The sequence below is a fragment of the Aegilops tauschii genome, chromosome 1, assembly GCF_002575655.3.
Source record: "Aegilops tauschii subsp. strangulata cultivar AL8/78 chromosome 1, Aet v6.0, whole genome shotgun sequence".
In the NCBI taxonomy this organism is placed as follows: Eukaryota; Viridiplantae; Streptophyta; class Magnoliopsida; order Poales; family Poaceae; genus Aegilops; species Aegilops tauschii.
Genome location: NC_053035.3, coordinates 311,179,724 through 311,199,853, shown reverse-complemented (window position 1 = coordinate 311,199,853; position 20,130 = coordinate 311,179,724). Strand labels below are relative to the sequence as shown.

General features: G+C 42.4%; 1 protein-coding gene across 2 annotated transcripts; it reads right to left on the bottom strand.

Moving 5' to 3' along the window:
• Positions 1–13,078: 13,078 nt before the first annotated feature.
• Positions 13,079–15,712, bottom strand: LOC109745677 (uncharacterized). 2 transcript variants are annotated; one of them, XM_040404335.3, is made up of 4 exons: positions 15,191–15,712; positions 14,223–14,849; positions 14,014–14,132; positions 13,079–13,925 (listed from the first exon to the last, which is right to left on the bottom strand). In XM_040404335.3, the coding sequence occupies exons 2-4, from the start codon at positions 14,656–14,658 to the stop codon at positions 13,530–13,532; spliced, it is 951 nt and encodes a 316-aa protein (XP_040260269.1). In that variant the 5' UTR covers positions 14,659–14,849; positions 15,191–15,712; the 3' UTR covers positions 13,079–13,529. The 2 variants fall into 2 exon arrangements, with proteins under 2 accessions (XP_040260269.1, XP_020160384.1); XM_020304795.4 differs by having other exon boundaries at positions 14,223–15,712.
• Between the last annotated feature and the right edge of the window lie 4,418 nt (positions 15,713–20,130).

Below are 20,130 nucleotides of genomic sequence, written 5' to 3'. Positions count from 1 at the left end.
AAAGAAAGTGAGAAAATGCTACAACTGTGAAGAAACCAACCACTTCTCCAACGATTGCCCTTATGAGAAGAGAGAAGATAAACCAAGGTTTCCCAAGACCTTTCCCAAGAAGAAGTTGCCAAATCCTTTGAACTCCTGCTACCTCTTGAGCACTGCATTGGTTTTCTCTTGAAGAGGAAAGGGTGATGCAGTAAAGTAGCGTAAGTATTTCCCTCAGTTTTGAGAACCAAGGTATCAATCTAGTAGGAGACCACGCGCGAGTCCCACGCACCTACACAAACAAACAAGAACCTCGCAACCAACGCGATAAATGGGTTGTCAATCCCTTCACGGTCACTTACGAGAGTGAGATCTGATAGATATGATAGGATCATAGTTTTGGTATTTTTATGATAAAGAGTAAATAGAGATGCAAAGTAAAATAAACGACAATGGAAATAACTAAGTGTTGGAAGATTAATATGATGGAAAATAGACCTGGGGGCCATAGGTTTCACTACCGGCTTCTCTCAAGAGCATAAGTATTACGGTGGGTGAACAAATTACTGTCGAGCAATTGATAGAATTGAGCATAGTTATGAGAATATCTAGATATGATCATGTATATAGGCATCACGTCCGCGACAAGTAGACCGAAACGATTCTGCATCTACTACTATTACTCCACACATCAACCGCTATCCAGCATGCATCTAGAGTATTAAGTTCATAAGAACAGAGTAATGCTTTAAGTAAGATGACATGATGTAGAGGGATAAACTCATGCAATATGATATAAACCCCATCTTTTTATCCTCGATGGCAACAATACAATACGTGTCGTTTCCCTTTCTGTCACTGGGATCGAGCACCGCAAGATTGAACCCAAAGCTAAGCACTTCTCCCATTGCAAGAAAGATCAATCTAGTAGGCCAAACCAAACTGATAATTCGAAGAGACTTGCAAAGATAACCAATCATACATGAAAGAATTCAGAGGAGATTCAAATATTGTTCGTAGATAAACTTGATCATAAACCCACAATTCATCGGATCTTGACAAACACACCGCAAAAGAAGATTACATCGAATAGATCTCCAAGAATATCGAGGAGAACATGGTATTGAGATCCAAAGAGAGAGAGAAAGCCATCTAGCTAATAACTATGGACCCGAAGGTCTGAGGTAAACTACTCACACATCATCGGAGAGGCTATGGTGTTGATGTAGAAGCCCTCCGTGATCAATGCCCCCTCCGGCGGAGCGCCGGAAAAGGCCCCAAGATGGGATCTCACGGGTACAGAAGGTTGCGGCGGTGGAATTAGGTTTTCGTGGATGCCTCTGATGGTTTGGGGGTACGTAGGTATATATAGGAGGAAGAAGTATGTCGGTGCAGCAACGTGGGCCCCACAAGGGTGGAGGGCGCGCCTAGGGGGGTAGGCGCGCCCCTGCCTTGTGCTCTCCTCGTTGATTGCTTTACATAGACTCCAAGTCCTCTGGATCACGTTTGTTCCGAAAATCACGTTCCCGAAGGTTTCATTCCGTTTGGACTCCGTTTGATATTCCTTTTCTGCGAAACACTGAAATAGGCAAAAAACAACAATCTGGGCTGGGCCTCCGGTTAATAAGTTAGTCCCAATAATAATATAAAAGTGTATAATAAAGCCCATCAAACATGCAAAACAGAATATAATATAGCATGGAACAATCAAAAGTTATAGATACGTTTAAGACGTATCAAGCATCCCCAAGCTTAATTCCTGCTCGTCCTCGAGTAGGTAAATGATAAAAACATAATTTTTGATGTGGAATGCTACTTGGCATAATTTCAATGTAGTTCTTCTTATTGTGGCACAAATGTTCAGATTCGATATGATTCAAGATAAAAGTTTAATGTTGACATAAAAATAATAATACTTCAAGCATGCTAACCAAGCAATTATGTCTTATCAAAATAACATAGCCAAAGCAAGTTATCCCTACAAAATCATATAGTCTGGCTATGCTCCATCTTCACCACACAAAATATTCATATCATGTACAACCCCGGTTTTAGCCAAGCAATTGGTTCATACTTTTTAACGCGCTTCAGCCTTTTCAACTTTTACGCAATACATGAGCGCAAGCCATGGATATAGCAATATGGTGGAATAAGGTATAATGATAGGGGTTATGTGGGAAGACAAAAAAAGGAGAAAGTCTCACATCGACGAGGCTAATCAACGGGCTATGGAGATGCCCATCAATTGATGTCAATGCAAGGAGTAGGGATTGCCATGCAACGGATGCACTAGAGCTATAAGTGTATGAAAGCTTAAACCAAAGAAACTAGGTGGGTGTACATCCAACTTGCTTGCTCACGAAGACCTCGGGCATTTGAGGAAGCCCATCATTGGAATATACAAGCCAAGTTCTATAATGAAATTTCCCACTAGTATATGAAAGTGAAAGAATGAGAGACTCTCTATCATGAAGATCATGGTGCTACTTTGAAGCACAAGTGTGGTAAAAGGATAGTAGCGTTGTCCCTTCTCTCTTTTTCTCTCATTTTTTTATTTGGGCCTTTTCTCTTTTTTTGGCATCTTTTTTTAGTCCGGAGTCTCATCCCGACTTGTGGGGGAATAATAGTCTCCAACATCCTTTCCTCACTTGGGACAATGCTCTAATAATGATCATCACACTTTTATTTACTTACAACTCATGAATTACAACTCGATACTTAGAACAAGATATGACTCTATATGAATCAATGTTTGGGATATCGCTTATCGTTATCGTCTCTGTAACATCCCAAATTTTCAATTTGGAATGTTATACATTAGATCATCATTGCATAGCATATTTTATTGCATTTTGGCAAATCCTCGAAAATCCTAAGCAACTCAAGGACCCTCGGAGAGAGTTGGGGATTTTCCCGGTTTTCATATTTGATTTTTATCAAATAATGAAACGAGGATTTTTGGTTTAATTTATTTTTCCCTTCGAAAAATATTTCATATTAAAATATATGAGAGGAGAAAACATGACTACTCCAAAATAATTGAAATATTGGAGGAAAAATATTAAAATAAAATATTTGATTTTATTTGGATTTTATTTGCAATTTTATTTGCATTAGAAAAATTGCACGTTTTCAAAACTGCATTTTTCGGCCAAGAAAATGTTCAACTCGTTCTAATTATTTTAATTAGAAGGTGAAAATTTGTTTTGGCATTTTTGGATTTTATTTATTTTTCTACGTTTTTTTGGTTCAGCGAAATTATTTAAAAAAACGCACGAGCGCCGACTGGGCCGAAGCCCAGCCGCGCGGCCCAGCCCACCGCCCGAGCCGTCCCCGACCTGGAGACCGCCGCCGCCCGAGTCCCGCTCGTCGTCGCCGCCCCTTGCCCCTCCCCCAACGCAGCACCCCCCTCATATATACTCCCCACCCCGCCGCCGCCCTCACCTCACCCCGCCCTGACCCGAAGCCGCCCGACCCCGCCGCCGAAGGAGCTCGCCGCCCGGAGCCCGAACGCCGCCGCCCGTCGCCCCCTCGACGACCCCGCCGCCTCCCGTCGCCTCCCCGCACCCCGCCGCACCCGAAGACCCCGCCGGAGCCCCGTCCCCGCCGGAATACCTCGCCGGAGGTATAGCCGAGCCGCCGCCGCCATGCCGTTTTTTTAAAACCGTTCGGTTTATTTTTTTTCCGAAACCCTAGATTTTTTAATAGATCGGTTTATTTTTTTTGTTCGGTTTAGTTAGTTAGTGAACGTTCACCGACCCGTTCGTTTTAACGAACGTGTTCGCCGGTTAGTCGCAGTTAACGAACGTCCGTTCCTTTAACTGTTCGTCAGTTTTCTTTTTCGTCGGATTTTCCGCGATTATTCCAGATCGCGATTTCTGATCAGATTTTCGTTCTGGTATATCTTTTAGCTCGTTTATCGGAATCAGGCGATTCAAGCGCATAGAGTTTCGTCTCGAAATTCTCCTTCCGTTTAACCTATTCAAACAAGTTTTTGCTACTGTAAAATTTGAATTAGATCCAGATTAGTAAACGAAGCTTGTTTCTTTCGCCGTTTGACTTTCGTTGCTTCGTTTGATTCGATTCTTTTTGCAAACCAGAGTTCTTAAGTTGAACTTTCTGGTTAGATATTTATTTGAGTTTTACCTGTGCATTAGATGAGTGCTTATTGTTTACTTGTTTGTTTGCGATAGAGTACCCGGAGTGCGCCGCTTGCTACTTCGAATCTCTAGGTTTCACGGATCATCAGCAAGGCAAGTAACACTTTGATCATACTTCTTTTACTACCCAGTTTTATTGCATTAGAACAATCCTCAAACATTGCATGATTAGGATCTAATTAAATTGTGGGTATTGGGAAGTAGTTGAGGTAGTACCTATTACCTGTTTATTATCAAACCTTTGGGAGTTACTTCTACGTTTGCTCATATTGCTATGCTATGCTAGTAGACGTGGATTGGGTTTGAGTGTTACCATGACAGATGTGAGATTGTTAATTAATGGTTAACCTTAAGGTGGCAACTAAAACTCACATCTGGGTGGATTGAGGTACCTGGGTATTCCAGGATTACCTGTTTTTCTTTTGGACCGCCACCCAGGTTCAAAGGGATCATGAGATTATTCATGCTAGAAAGTTCCGTGTGCAGCCACAAGCTATTATGGACTCTAGCATAGTTGAGTAGGTTACATGATCTCTTGAAGAGGTGGGCTAGCAGATGTAGGGGAAAGTAGGTGTAACTGTCCACCCGGAGTAAAGAGTTATTGTTTCTGAAAGACTATGTCTCGGTCATCTGTTTCTCAAACATCATGTAGTGCGAGAATCAAGCGGAGGCGATCGAGTCTTGTGGGGAAAAGTGTACAAACCTCTGCAGAGTGTATAAACTAATCATGGTTAGCCGTGTCCCCGGTTATGGACATCTTGAGTATCTAGTACTTGGATTATCATGTGAATCTCATCATGTTATTTTAATTAATTTTGTTGGGTTTGATGATGACACTTAATTGGGATTGAGAATGCTGTCAACCATTCTCAATGTTTAACAACCACCATGATAGTTAAATAAAATTTATTCCTTTGCAGTAGGGAAAAATTGGCTTTTCACAAAACTGTAACCATAGAGCCTTCTACCAGCCACATATGCATGTAGTATAGCATTAATATGTTCATTACTCTCTATGTGTTACATTGCCAGCATATTCCATGTGCTGACCCGTTTTCGGGCTGCAACGTTTCATGTTGCAGACTTTTCAGACGACGAGTAAGGTGCCTTAGGTCGTGGTCTTATACTCAGTGATGCCGTTGGAGTTGATGGACTCACTTATCTTCCAAATCTTCCGCTGTTATCGTTTTTAGATGGCCTTAAGCCATATTTGTCATACTTATTTCTCTCTTGAGATACTCGATGTAATAAGTGTGTGATTGCTACTCTGTTATAAATCCTCCAAGTACTGTGCGTGTCAGCATTACTGATCCAGGGATGACACTGGTGCACAGCAGCACAGACTGTTTGAGGTCTGGTCGCTACAAAGGTGGTATCAGAGCACACGCTGACTGTAGGACATGACCACTAAGCTTAAACCCTAGAACCCTACTCTCTTCTCATTTCTGACTCCTCTCCACTTTCTACTCTTTTAGGAATGGCGGATGCAAGGAACAAGTTCATGCAACCGGATGAAGATACACCTTTTGGACGACACTTGAAGGAAGTCACTAAGTACCTGAACATAGGAATACCAAGCTTTACCGGGACTTACAACGCCACACTACCCGAAGAGGAGCGCTGGAAGATTCAAGTTCAAGTTCCAGGAAGGACATTTACGCCAGTCACTGAGCCTATAGAGTTTTCCTTTGAAGCACCAACCTGGAGTTTAGGGAAGAGCATGGCAGCCCACATCTCTATGGGACGCATTGGAGAAGTCTACCACAGGGAGCTTAAGGATACTATTTATCAGATTTGTGGACGCCGAGGTGAGCAATGGGAGATGATCAGCACCAAGAAGGATGGATCAATTGCAGCTTTCATCCAGGAGCAAAACCAACACATTCGTCGCCAGGAGAACCAGATGTGCGCAGACATGATAGATCTGAAGAAGGCATTGACCAAGATCACGGAGTTGGAGGAAGAACTCAAGTCTACGCGCGATGGATATGAGGAGGAGATCGCCACGTTGTTGGAGAAGAATGACGACCTGATAAAGAAGATCGGAGTATTCACGGGAGACCCAGCACCAGGAGGAGAAGATGACGATTCTACTTGCCCGGATAACTACATCATCATCGACGACACTGACTCGGACCCCAGTGAAGAAGATTTTGTTGATGAAGCTGGAGCAGATATCATGGAGTCTTCGACCGATCAAAATTTCTAGTAGACCACCATATCAGTAGTAGTATTCCCCATGTATATAGTATAGTCCGAGCACTTTGTAACGATAGTTAGATCGATTGTATGCCTTGTTTGATTGAGTGATATTGATTGTGTTTGTCTCATGAGCATATGGGTAGTGTTTTCTCTCTAGACCTCATTCTATTCTAAATTCTCATCTTTTCTAAACCTATCAGATGCCTCCGAGACGCGACACCGGATTTGTTTTCCCACCGGAGATCACTCAGTTGATTCAGCAGCAGAATGCCCTGATGCAAGTGTTAGTACAGAACCAAGGCAACAACAACAACAACAACAACAACCCACCACCACCACCTGTTGATCACTTAGCCCGTTTCTTGAGGTTGAATCCCCTTGATATGTATGAATGGATTTGTGGATAAAGTTTAAGTTGCCCACCAAAGTTCTCAGAACACCTATGTTAGTAACCTCGCCAGGAGCAGAGTATATGGCAAGCCAAGGATGTTTTCAGATGCCATTGGCCATAGGTAGGCATGTTTTCCCCTCAGACCTAATAGTTTTGGAGTCGCATGGTTTGGACGTAATATTGGGTATGGATTGGCTATCGATGTATGGGGGAAACATCGATTGCGCCAGAAAGACGATTTTGCTTACCACCCCAGAAGGAAGAAGGATTAAGTATGTATCCCGGCATATGCCGAAGAGGACTCAGGTGAATTCCTTATCAGGAGTTGTACAGGAAGAAGTACCAGTGGTGAAGGATTACCCGGATGTATTCCCAGAAGAGTTGCCAGGCATGCCACCAGATAGAGACATAGAGTTTTTGATTGAACTTTTGCCAGGCATAGGACCGATATCTAAGAGACCGTACAGGATGCCCGCTAAGGATTTGGAGGAAATTAAGAAGCAGATTAAGGAGTTACTGGATAAAGGCTATATTCGCCCAAGTTCTTCACCTTGGGGATCACCCGTACTTCTAGTGGAGAAGAAAGATGGATCATTGAGGATGGTTGTTGATTATCGAGGATTGAATGAAGTGACCATCAAAAATAAGTACCCACCGCCGATGATCAATGATTTGTTTGACCGATTACAAGGAGCTAAGGTATTTTCCAAGATCGATCTACGATCAGGATACCATCAGTTGAAGATTCGAGAGCAGGATATACCTAAGACGGCTTTTACCACCAGGTATGGGCTATATGAGTATACCGTTATGTCATTTGGTCTGACTAACGCACCTGCCTATTTCCTGAACCTGATGAACAAAGTTTTTATGGAGTTTTTGGATAAGTTTGTCGTAGTGTTCATTGATGACATTTTGGTCTACTCAAAGAACGAAGAGGAGCATAAGGAGCATTTGCGTTTGGTACTTGAGAAGCTCAGAGAACATCAGCTATACGCCAAGTTCAACAAATGTGAGTTTTGGCTGAAGGAAGTTGGATTCCTCGGACATGTTATATCCAGAGAAGGAATAGCAGTAGACCCCACCAAAGTCAACACAGTAACAAGCTGGGAATCACCCACGTTAGTTGGAGAAACCCGGAGTTTTCTTGGACTTGCAGGATACTACCGGAGGTTCATTGAGAATTTCTCGAGGATTGCTAAGCCCATGACAGAGCTGTTAAAGAAGGACACCAAGTTCAATTGGACTGAGGAATGTGAAGCTAGTTTCCAAGAGTTGAAGAAATGTTTGGTTACATCACCAGTGTTGATTCTGCCAGATCAACGCAAGGATTATGAAGTATATTGCGACGCTTCACGTCGAGGACTTGGAGCAGTGCTAATGCAGGAGGGAAGAGTTGTTTCATATGCTTCACGACAACTTAAACCCCATGAGAAGAATTATGCCACCCATGATTTGGAGTTAGCAGCCGTAGTACATGCGTTGAAGACATGGAGACATTTTGTCATCGGAAACCACTGTGAGGTGTACACGGATCACAAGAGTTTGAAGTACATTTTCACGCAAAAGGAGTTGAATCTCAGGCAAAGGAGATGGTTGGAACTCATTAAGGATTATGATATGAGATTGCATTATCACCCCGGGAAGGCTAACGTAGTAGCAGATGCGTTGAGCCGCAAGAGCCATGTCAACACACTCATGACCGGAGAGTTACCGAAATTATTAGCCGAGGATCTTCGCGAGCTATGTTTGGAGATAGTTCCAAGAGGCTATTTAGCAACGTTGGAGATTCAGTCTACCTTGATGGAAAAGATCAGGGAAGCTCAGAAGACAGACAAGGAGATTGACGAGATAAAGGAAAGGATGAGCAAAGGAAAAGCCAAGGGATTTTGTGAGGATGAGCACGATACCTTATGGTTTGAGGACCGCGTTTATGTGCCCAATGATCCGGAGATCAGGAAGTTGATCTTGCAAGAGGCCCATGATTCACCGTATTCGATTCACCCAGGAAATACCAAGATGTATTTGGATTCGAAGGATACTTTCTGGTGGACCGGAATGAAGAAGGATATTGCAGAGTATGTAGCAGTTTGTGATGTGTGTTAGAGAGTGAAGGCAGAGCATCAGAAGCCAGCAGGATTGCTACAGCCATTGCCGATACCCGAATGGAAATGGGATAAACTAGGCATGGATTTTATCACGGGATTGCCCAAGACTCGTTCAGGCTATGACTCAATATGGGTTGTAGTCGATCGTTTGACGAAAGTAGATCATTTCATCCTAGTGAAGACCACTTACACTAGTGCTAAGTTGGCAAAGATATACATCACCAGGATAGTATGTCTGCATGGAGTTCCGAGGACCATTGTATCAGATAGAGGAACCCAGTTTACTTCAAAGTTTTGGAATCAGTTACATGAAACTTTGGGTACCAGGCTAGAGTTCAGTACAGCCTTTCACCCACAGACAGACGGACAGACCGAGAGAGTCAATCAGATTTTGGAAGATATGCTGAGAGCTTGTGCGCTAGATTACGGATCTAGTTGGGACGACAATTTGCCGTATGCAGAGTTTTCTTACAACAACAGTTATCAATCCAGTTTGAAGATGGCCCCTTTCGAAGCTTTGTATGGAAGGAGGTGTAGAACACCCTTGTTGTGGAACGAAGTTGGAGACCGCCAGTTGTTTGGACCAGACTTGATTAAGGAATCAGAACAGAAGGTGAAATTGATTCGCGATAGGCTCAAGGTAGCCCAGTCCAGGCAGAAGAGTTATGCGGATTCTAAACGCAAGGAGACAGTTCACGAAGTCGGAGACAGAGTTTACATACGAGTATCACCACTTCGAGGAGTTAAGCGCTTTGGAGTTAAAGGAAAGTTAGTGCCACGTTTTGTAGGACCATACAAAATTTTGGAGCGTATGGGAGAAGTTGCTTACAAACTGGAATTGCCTGAAGGATTGTCAGGAGTTCATGATGTATTTCACGTTTCCCAGTTGAAGAAGTGCCACGCAGATATGGCTGAGATACCACTGAGAGATACGGTGCCATTGGAAGCGATTCAGTTGGAAAGTGATTTGACCTATGAGGAGAAACCAGTTAAGATTCTTGAGTATGCCAGCCGAGTCACCCGCAACAAGGTTATCAAGTTTTGCAAAGTTCAGTGGAGTCACCATACCGAGGACGAAGCCACCTGGGAAAGAGAGGAAGATCTACGGAAGAACCACTCTCACCTATTTCCTAGCCAACCCGAATCTCGAGGGAGAGATTCATCTTAAGGGGGTAGGTTTGTAACATCCCAAATTTTCTATTTGGAATGTTATACATTAGATCATCATTGCATAGCATATTTTATTGCATTTTGGCAAATCCTCGAAAATCCTAAGCAACTCAAGGACCCTCGGAGAGAGTTGGGGATTTTCCCGGTTTTCATATTTGATTTTTATCAAATAATGAAACGAGGATTTTTGGTTTAATTTATTTTTCCCTCCGAAAAATATTTCATATTAAAATATATGAGAGAAGAAAATGTGACTTCTCCAAAATAATTGAAATATTGGAGGAAAAATATTAAAATCAAATATTTGATTTTATTTGGATTTTATTTGCAATTTTAATTGCATTAGAAAAATTGCACGTTTTCAAAACTGCATTTTTGGGCCAAGAAAATGTTCATCTCGTTCTAATTATTTTAATTAGATGGTGAAAATTTGTTTTGGCATTTTGGATTTTTATTTATTTTTCTACGATTTTTTTGGTTCGGCAAAATTATTTAAAAAAAATGCACGAGCGCCGACTGGGCCGAAGCCCAGCCGCGTGGCCCAGCCCACCGCCCGAGCCGTCCCCGACCTGGAGACCGCCGCCGCCCGAGTCCCGCTCGTCGCCGCCGCCCCTTGCCCCTCCCCCAAGGCAGCACCCCCCTCATATGTACTCCCCACCCCGCCGCCGCCCTCACCTCACCCCGCCCCGACCCGAAGCTGCCAGGAGCCGCGCCGGAGCCACCCGACCCCGTCGCCAAAGGAGCTCGCCGCCCGGAGCCCGAACGCCGCTGCCCGTCGCCCCCTGGACGACCCCGCCGCCTCCCGTCGCCTCCCCGCACCCCGCCGCACCCGAAGACCCCGCCGGAGCCCCGTCCCCGCCAGAATACCTCGCCGGAGGTATAGCCGAGCCGCCGCCGCCGTGCCGTTTTTTTAAAACCGTTCGGTTTTTTTTTCCGAAACCCTAGATTTATTTTTTTAATAGATCGGTTTATTTTTTTTCTTCGATTTAGTTAGTTAGTGAACGTTCACCGACCCGTTCGTTTTAACGAACGTGTTCGCCGGTTAGTCGCAGTTAACGAACGTCCGTTCCTTTAACTGTTCGTCAGTTTTCTTTTTCGTCGGATTTTCCGCGATTATTCCAGATCGCGATTTCTGATCAGATTTTCGTTCTGGTATATCTTTTAGCTCGTCTATCGGAATCAGGCGATTCAAGCGCCTAGAGTTTCGTCTCGAAATTCTCCTTCCGTTTAACCTATTCAAACAAGTTTTTGCTACTGTAAAATTTGACTTAGATCCAGATTAGTAAACGAAGCTTGTTTCTTTCGCCGTTTGACTTTCGTTGCTTTGTTTGATTCGATTCTTTTTGCAAACCGGAGTTCTTAAGTTGAACTTTCTGGTTAGATCTTTATTTGAGTTTTACTTGTGCATTAGATGAGTGCTTATTGTTTGCTTGTTTGTTTGCGATAGAGTACCCGGAGTGCGCCGCTTGCTACTTCGAATCTCTAGGTTTCACGGATCATCAGCAAGGCAAGTAACACTTTGATCATACTTCTTTTACTACCCAGTTTTATTGCATTAGAACAATCTTCAAACATTGCATGATTAGGATCTAATTAAATTGTGGGTATTGGGAAGTAGTTGAGGTAGTACCTATTACCTGTTTATTATCAAACCTTTGGGAGTTACTTCTACGTTTGCTCATATTGCTATGCTATGCTAGTAGACGTGGATTGGGTTTGAGTGTTACCATGACAGATGTGAGATTGTTAATTAATGGTTAACCTTAAGGTGGCAACTAAAACTCACATCTGGGTGGATTGAGGTACCTGGGTATTCCAGGATTACCTGTTTTTCTTTTGGACCGCCACCCAGGTTCAAAGGGATCATGAGATTATTCATGCTAGAAACTTCCGTGTGCAGCCACAAGCTATTATGGGCTCTAGCATAGTTGAGTAGGTTACATGATCTCTTGAAGAGGTGGGCTAGCAGATGTAGGGGAAAGTAGGTGTAACTGTCCACCCGGAGTAAAGAGTTATTGTTTCTGAAAGACTGTGTCTCGGTCATCCGTTTCTCAAACATCATGTAGTGCGAGAATCAAGCGAAGGCGATCGAGTCTTGTGGGGAAAAGTGTACAAACCTCTGCAGAGTGTATAAACTAATCATGGTTAGCCGTGTCCCCGGTTATGGACATCTTGAGTATCTAGTACTTGGATTATCATGTGAATCTCATCATGTTACTTTAATTAATTTTGTTGGGTTTGATGATGATACTTAATTGGGATTGAGAATACTGTCAACCATTCTCAATGTTAACAACCACCATGATAGTTAAATAAAATTTATTCCTTTGCAGTAGGGAAAAATTGGCTTTTCGCAAAACTTTAACCATAGAGCCTTCTACCAGCCACATATGCATGTAGTATAGCATTATTCTGTTCATTACTCTCTATGTGTTACATTGCCAGCATATTCCATGTGCTGACCTGTTTTCGGGCTGCAACGTTTCATGTTGCAGACTTTTCAGACGACGAGTAAGGTGCATTAGGTCGTGGTCTTATACTCAGTGATGCCGTTGGAGTTGATGGACTCACTTATCTTCCAAGTCTTCCGCTGTTATCGTTTTTAGATGGCCTTAAGCCATATTTGTCATACTTATTTCTCTCTTGAGATACTCGATGTAATAAGTGTGTGATTGCTACTCTGTTATAAATCCTCCAAGTACTATGCGTGTCAGCATTACTGATCCAGGGATGACACTGGTGCACAGCAGCACAGACTGTTTGAGGTCTGGTCGCTACAGTCTCGGTCGGCTGGAGATAAGAGATTAATCGGGACATCGGACGATTAATCGATTTTATTGGTGGACTATTAATCGGTCAGTTCTTTTTACAAGTCATAGGTTTCAAGCACCGATAAGATAAAAATAGATACAATCTTCAGTAAAACAGCATGCCTTTAAATATGACAATACTACAAAACACTACATCAATATATATAATAGCACATGCCCTTTTTTGCATGTTCCAAAATTCAAATAGGGCAGCAATTCATACTACAGTAGTGCATATGATAGTAAGTAGGACAACACTACAGCAGCACATGTACTCTTTTTGCATGTCTCAAAGAGTGCATATATAATAAATATTACATGGCAGATACACTTAATAGTTGAAAGCAGTACAGTACAACAGTGCATATAATAGTCTTGCTGCTTTGCAAGCAAATACAGAAGAAGGTCCAGAATAGTTCAAAGTTCAAACAAGTTTAACAAGGTCGTCAGAAAACATAAATAACATACTCCCTCCATCCCATAATGTAAGAAGTTTTTTGCTACTAGTGTAGTGTCAAAAACGTCTTACATTATGGGACGGAGGGAGTACTTTGTTGCTACTTTGCTTTTGCTAGCAGTAGCACACAGCCAAACGCCAATCAACACATAGTCCTTCCTTTGCTCTCTGATTCTCACAACTCACAACCAAAAGTCCAAAATAAAGTACTAGGCTGCTAGCAAGCATAAGACATTTTCATTGGCATAGGATTCAAGGTTGCATACGGTCTTCCTCACCATTGTCACTGGTTTCTTCTATCCCATTCCCAACCACATCATCATCAGACTCGAACTCTATCTCATCGTCATTGATAGGCACAATGTCATCTTCATCATCGGAAACGAACTCTTCCACTTCATGTAGTTCTCTCACCCTTTGACTTCTACGAGGCTCCATTGCATTGTCATCTTCGGTTTCCCCCATCTCATCATCAATGTAAGCATCTTCACATATCCAATCTTGGGTTGTGGAAGCATCTTTACCAAGGAGGACATCACAAGATGATGAGTACTTCTTTCGCTTGTCTAGCATTCTTCCATTGAATTGAATATAAACTAGATCGTCCCTACGACACACATCTAGTTTATTTCTCCTCTTTGCATCTACCTACAAATTACAAAGTGAAGCTTAGAGATTCACATCTTGTCAAAAACAAAGAAGGATCAGATTTGAGTATTTGCAAGTTGAGAATTACTTGTTCAAAAATGCTCCAATTTCTTTCACATCCGGATGAACTTGTGGTCAAGTTGAGTATCCTCAAAGCCACATGCATCAAGGTAGGAGTTTGTAGTCCATATGTTGCCCACCACTCCCCTACATTCATAGAAAATTGAAACTATAATGCACCAGCCCAAAACTTCCAGAGATGCAATATGGCAAAATTATCATTCAGAACAAGCTTACCGGCATTGTAATTTTGTTTGGTAATGGCTCTTGTGGCAGCCACCTTCCCAAACATGCCTTCCTTCTTCTTAAACTTGGGCAAGTTTGTGTTAAGCGCTTTATCCTGCTTGTCATCATCACCATGATAAAATTGTTCAATAGCCTCCATCAACCCGGACATGACTTCTACATCAGTAAAGATGCTTGCGGTAGTATATCTATAATAAGGATTCAAGGCATATGCTGCCATGTGCAATATGGTATCTAGCCTCCCATTCAGCTTGCTCTCCATGGCTGTTGTGATCACCTTGTAATCCTTCTCCGAACTTTCAACCGCAAGCATTATTGCCTTCTTTGTTTCTATTATTTGTCCATACATAGAGGCCATGGACTGCCCATCACTATCAGCCAACCGAAGTAACTTTACCAAAGGCTCGAAAACCTTGCATTCCAACATAAAACATAGAAAACCTTGCGGTAGTATAGCTTCATCCTAGTCACCCCTCCTGACATCTCTTTTCCACAAAGAATGCACTTGACTCTTTGTAGATCATCTGGATCAATCAGCACAGCAAATTCCCAAGCCATGTCATCTGAGTTTCTCTTACGTTTGGAACTTGCAACCTCTGAAGTACCAGAAACAGACATCTACAAACATCACAAGGGCAGCAACATTTATTACTTTATTAGCAGCACTACACAACAAGCTCTACAAATCTACAATACCAAATTATCAAAGAATTGCAGCATCTATTCATCTATAGCAACTTAAATCAAAGGGCAGCAACAACATGTATTAGACATTTAGACTTAAATCAAAGGGCAGGAGTAGCAGCATCTATTCTACTGATCTACATTAGCATCTAGCCATCTACACACCAGCATCTAAATTTATCTTGCACAAACAAAACTAAAAAACAGTAAAAAGAAAGAAAAAATGCCCTGCTGCTGTGCTGCATGAGAGAGTCCAGTCTTGCAATTTGCATTACACTGGAAGGAGCAGAGTTGTCCTCCTTGCTGCCGGAGGAGGGAGTGGCAGAGATGGTGTCGTGTGCAGTGTGCTGTTGCAGGAAGTGGTGGTGGCGGCGAGATGCTCCTGGAGGGACGGGAGTCGAGGAAGGGGTCGCGGTACTCTGCTCTCCTGGAGGAAGGGCGGACATGGTGGCGGCCGCGGGATGCTCCGGCCGTCGGGCGTGCTCCTGTAGGAAGGGAGTGCGTGGTGGCTGCCGCGAGATACCCCGACTATAGGGCGTCGGACGAGATGCCCCGGCTGCCGGGCGTCGGGATCCTGGCGACGCTCTCCTCCTGCTGCCTGCTAGCTGCGGGAAGATGGAGAGGGCGTAGGTAACTGGGGTGTTAGGGAAGAGGAGGAGTGGAGGAGGAGATCCAGAGGACGGGCAGCAACAGCGGTGCTAGCTCCGGCCGCCGGAGCCAAGCAGGGTGGCGGCAGCAGTGTGGATCGGGAAGGTGGAGGCGACAGTGTGGATGGGGAACATGGCGGCGGTGTGGACAGGAAACCCTATCGAGTGGCAATGTTTTGTGGTTTGCGGGGGAAGGGAGGCCCATTTTGAGGTTTCTGTACAGAGGGGCCCATACCGATTAATCAGAATATTCGCGATAAATCGGTTGTCAGGCCGATAAATTGGCCCAACAGATTAATGTCGACGATATGGCCTTATCTTAGCGGCCACACCCCGAGTAGCGATTAATCGACCAATTTCTTAAACAGTGATGTGAATGCCTCCGGCGGTGTACCGGGATATGCAATGAATCAAGAGCAACATGTATGAAAGAATTATGAATGGTGGCTTTGCCACAAATACGATGTCAACTACATGATCATGCAAAGCAATATGACAATGATGGAGCGTGTCATGATAAACGAAACGGTGGAAAGTTGCATGGCAATATATCTCGGAATGGCTATGGAAATGCCATAATAGGTAGGTATGGTGGCCGTTTTGAGGAAGGTATAAGGAGGTTTATGTGTGATAGAGTGTATCATATCACGGGGTTTGGATGCACCGGCGAAGTTTGCACCAACTCTCAAGGTGAGACACCGAAGAGGCTAGAAAATTGCGGAAAGGTAAGTGTGCGTATAATCCATGGACTCACATTAGTCATAAAGAACTCATATACTTATTGCAAAAATTTATTAGCCCTCGAAGCAAAGTACTACTACACATGCTCCTAGGGGAAGGGTTGGTAGGAGTTAACCATCGCGCGATCCCGACCACCACACAAAGGATGACAATCAATAAATACCTCATGCTCCGACTTCGTTACATAACGGTTCACCATACGTGCATGCTACGGGAATCACAAACTCCAACACAAGTATTTCTCAATTTCACAATTACTCAACTAGCACAACTATGATATTACCACCTTTATATCTCAAAACAATTATCAAGCATCAAATTTCTCATGATATTATAATTAAAGCAAATTGCCATGCTGTTTTAAGACTCTCAAAATAATATAAATGAAGCATGAGAGATCAATAGTTTCTATAAAACAAATCCACCACCGTGCTCTAAAAGATATAAGTGAAGCACTAGAGCAAAAACTATATAGCTCAAAAAATATAAGTGAAGCACATAGAGTATTCTAATAAATTCCGAATCATGTGTCTCTCTCAAAAGGTGTGTACAACAAGGATGATTGTGGTAAACTAAAAAGCAAAGACTCAAATCATACAAGACGCTCCAAGCAAAACACATATCATGTGGTGAATAAAAATATAGCTCCAAGTAAAGTTACCGATGGAAGTAGACGAAAGAGGGGATGCCTTCCGGGGCATCCCCAAGCTTTGGATTTTTTGTGTCCTTACATTATCTTGGGGTGCCATGGGCATCCCCAAGCTTAGGCTCTTGCCACTCCTTGTTCCATAATCCATCAAATCTTTTACCCAAAACTTGAAAACTTCACAACACAAAACTTAGCAGAAAATCTCGTGAGCTCCGTTAGCGAAAGAAAACAAAACACCACTTCAAGGTACTATAATGAACTCATTATTTATTTATATTGGTGTTAAATCTACTGTATTCCAACTTCTCTATGGTTTATAAACTCTTTTACTAGCCATAGATTCATCAAAATAAGCAAACAACACACGAAAAACAGAATTTGTCAAAAACAGAACAGTCTGTAGTAATCTGTAACTAACGCAAACTTATGTAACTCAAACAATTCTACCAAAATAGGAAGACCTAGACAATTTGTTTATTGATCAGCTGCAATTGGAATCAGTATTTTATCACGTTCTGGTGATATTTAACAATTGTTTTCGTGAACAGAAAGTTTCTGGAATTTTCAATAAAGATCAAATAACTATCATCCAAGAAGATCCTATAGGTTTAACTTGGCAGAAACACTAATTAGAACATAAAAACCAATCTAAGAAGAGGCTATATCAAATATGTATTCGAAAATAGAAAGAGAATATATTGGGTTGTCTCCCAACAAGCGCTTTTCTGTAAAGCCTTTTTAGCTAGGCATCTAGATTTCGATGATGCTCACATAAAAGATAGACAAGAATTGAAGCACAAAGAGAGCATCATAAAACATGTGAAAATCACATCTAAGTCTAACATACTTCCTATGCATAGGCATCTTATAGGAAAACAAATTATCAAGGCAAGCAAAAACTAGCATATGCAAGGAAGCGGAAAGAAACAATAGCAATCTCAACATAACGAGAGGTAATTTAGTAACATGAAAATTTCTACAACCATATTTTCCCCTCTCATAATAATTACATGTAGGATCATAATCAAATTCAACAATATAGCTATCACATAAAATATTCTCTTTATGAACCACATGCATGCAAAGTTGACACTCTTCCAAAATAGTGGGATTAACATTAACTAAAGTCATGACCTCTCCAAACCCACTTTTATCAAAAATACCATAAGATTGAACATTCTCCAAATATGTGGGGATCTAAAGTTGACACTCTTCCAAACCCACTTTCAATATTATTGCAAACATTATTATCAATCTCATATTCATCATGAGGCTTAAATAAATTTTCAAGATCATAAGAAGAATCACCCCAATCATGATCATTGCAACAGGTAGTAGACCTAGCAAAACTAGCATCCCCAAGCTTAGGGTTTTGCATATTATTAGCACAATTGACATTAATAGAATTTATAATAACATCATTGCAATCATGTTTTTATCCAAAGATCTATCGTGAATCACTTCACAAAGTACTACATCACAATTTTCAGATTCACAAATTTCAAGCAAAACCTTATAAAGATAATCTAGTGCACAAAACTCACTAGCAATAGGTTCATCATAATTGGATCTTTTAAAAAGATTAGCAAGAGGATGAGGATCCATAACAATAGATTTTTAGCAAGCGAAGATGCAAGCATATAGAAGGCACATGGCAACACAAGCAAACAAAAGATCTAACGAGAAAAAGGCGAACGAAAAAGAGGGGCGAATAAAACGGCAAAGGTGAAGTGGGGGAGAGGAAAACGAGAGGCAAATGGCAAATAATGTAATGCGAGGGATAAGAGTTTGTGATGGGTACTTGGTATGTCTTGACTTGACTTGACCTGGCGCAAATCTCCCCGGCAACGGCGCCAGAAATCCTTCTTGCTACCTCTTGAGCACTGCGTTGGTTTTCCCTTGAAGAGGAAAGGGTGATGCAGTAAACTAGCGTAAGTATTTCCCTCAGTTTTGAAAACCAAGGTATCAATCCAGTAGATCACGCTCAAGTCCCGCGCACCTACACAAACAAATAAGAACCTCGCAACCAACGCAATAAAGGGGTTGTCAATCCCTTCACGGTCACTTACGAGAGTGAGATCTGATAGATATGATAAGATAATATTTTTGGTATTTTTATGATAAAGATGCAAAGTAAAATAAACATCAATAGAAATAGCTAAGTGTTGGAAGATGAATATGATGGAAAATAGACCCGGGGGCCATAGGTTTCACTAGTGGCTTCTCTCAAGAGCATAAGTATTACGGTGGGTGAACAAATTACTGTCGAGCAATTGATAGAATTGAGCATAGTTATGAGAATATCTAGGTATGATCATGTATATAGGCATCACGTCCGCGACAAGTAGACCGAAACGATTCTGCATCTACTACTATTACTCCACACATCGACCGCTATCCAGCATGCATCTAGAGTATTAAGTTCATAAGAACAGAGTAATGCTTTAAGTAAGATGACATGATGTAGAGGGATAAACTCATGCAATATGATATAAACCCCATCTTTTTATCCTCGATGGCAACAACACAATACGTGTCGTTTCCCTTTCTGTCACTGGGATCGAGCACCGCAAGATTGAACCCAAAGCTAAGCACTTCTCCCATTGCAAGAAAGATCAATCTAGTAGGCCAAACCAAACTGATAATTCGAAGAGACTTGCAAAGATAACCAATCATACATGAAAGAATTCAGAGGAGATTCAAATATTGTTCGTAGATAAACTTGATCATAAACCCACAATTCATCGGATCTTGACAAACACACCGCAAAAGAAGATTACATCGAATAGATCTCCAAGAAGATCGAGGAGAACATGGTATTGAGATCCAAAGAGAGAGAAAGCCATCTAGCTAATAACTATGGACCCGAAGGTCTGAGGTAAACTACTCACACATCATCGGAGAGGCTATGGTGTTGATGTAGAAGCCCTCCGTGATCAATGCCCCCTCCGGCGGAGCGCCGGAAACGGCCCCAAGATGGGATCTCACGGGTACAGAAGGTTGCGGCGGTGGAATTAGGTTTTCGTGGATGCCTCTGATGGTTTGGGGGTACGTAGGTATATATAGGAGGAAGAAGTACGTCGGTGGAGCAACGTGGGCCCCACGAGGGTGGAGGGCGCGCCTGGGGGGGGGGGGTATGCGCGCCCCCTGCCTCGTGCTCTCCTTGTTGATTGCTTTA

What these genes read in the sequence shown, in the direction of transcription:
- LOC109745677 (XM_020304795.4), bottom strand. Translation starts at nt 14,658, where the DNA reads ATGTTGGAATGCAAGGTTTTCGAGCCTTTGGTAAAGTTACTTCGGTTG. An exon ending in CAAACAAAATTACAATGCCG is followed by an intron (nt 14,133 to 14,222) that starts GTAAGCTTGTTC and finishes CTATGAATGTAG; the next exon opens with GGGAGTGGTGGGCAACATAT. An exon ending in ATTGGAGCATTTTTGAACAA is followed by an intron (nt 13,926 to 14,013) that starts GTAATTCTCAAC and finishes TGTAATTTGTAG; the next exon opens with GTAGATGCAAAGAGGAGAAA.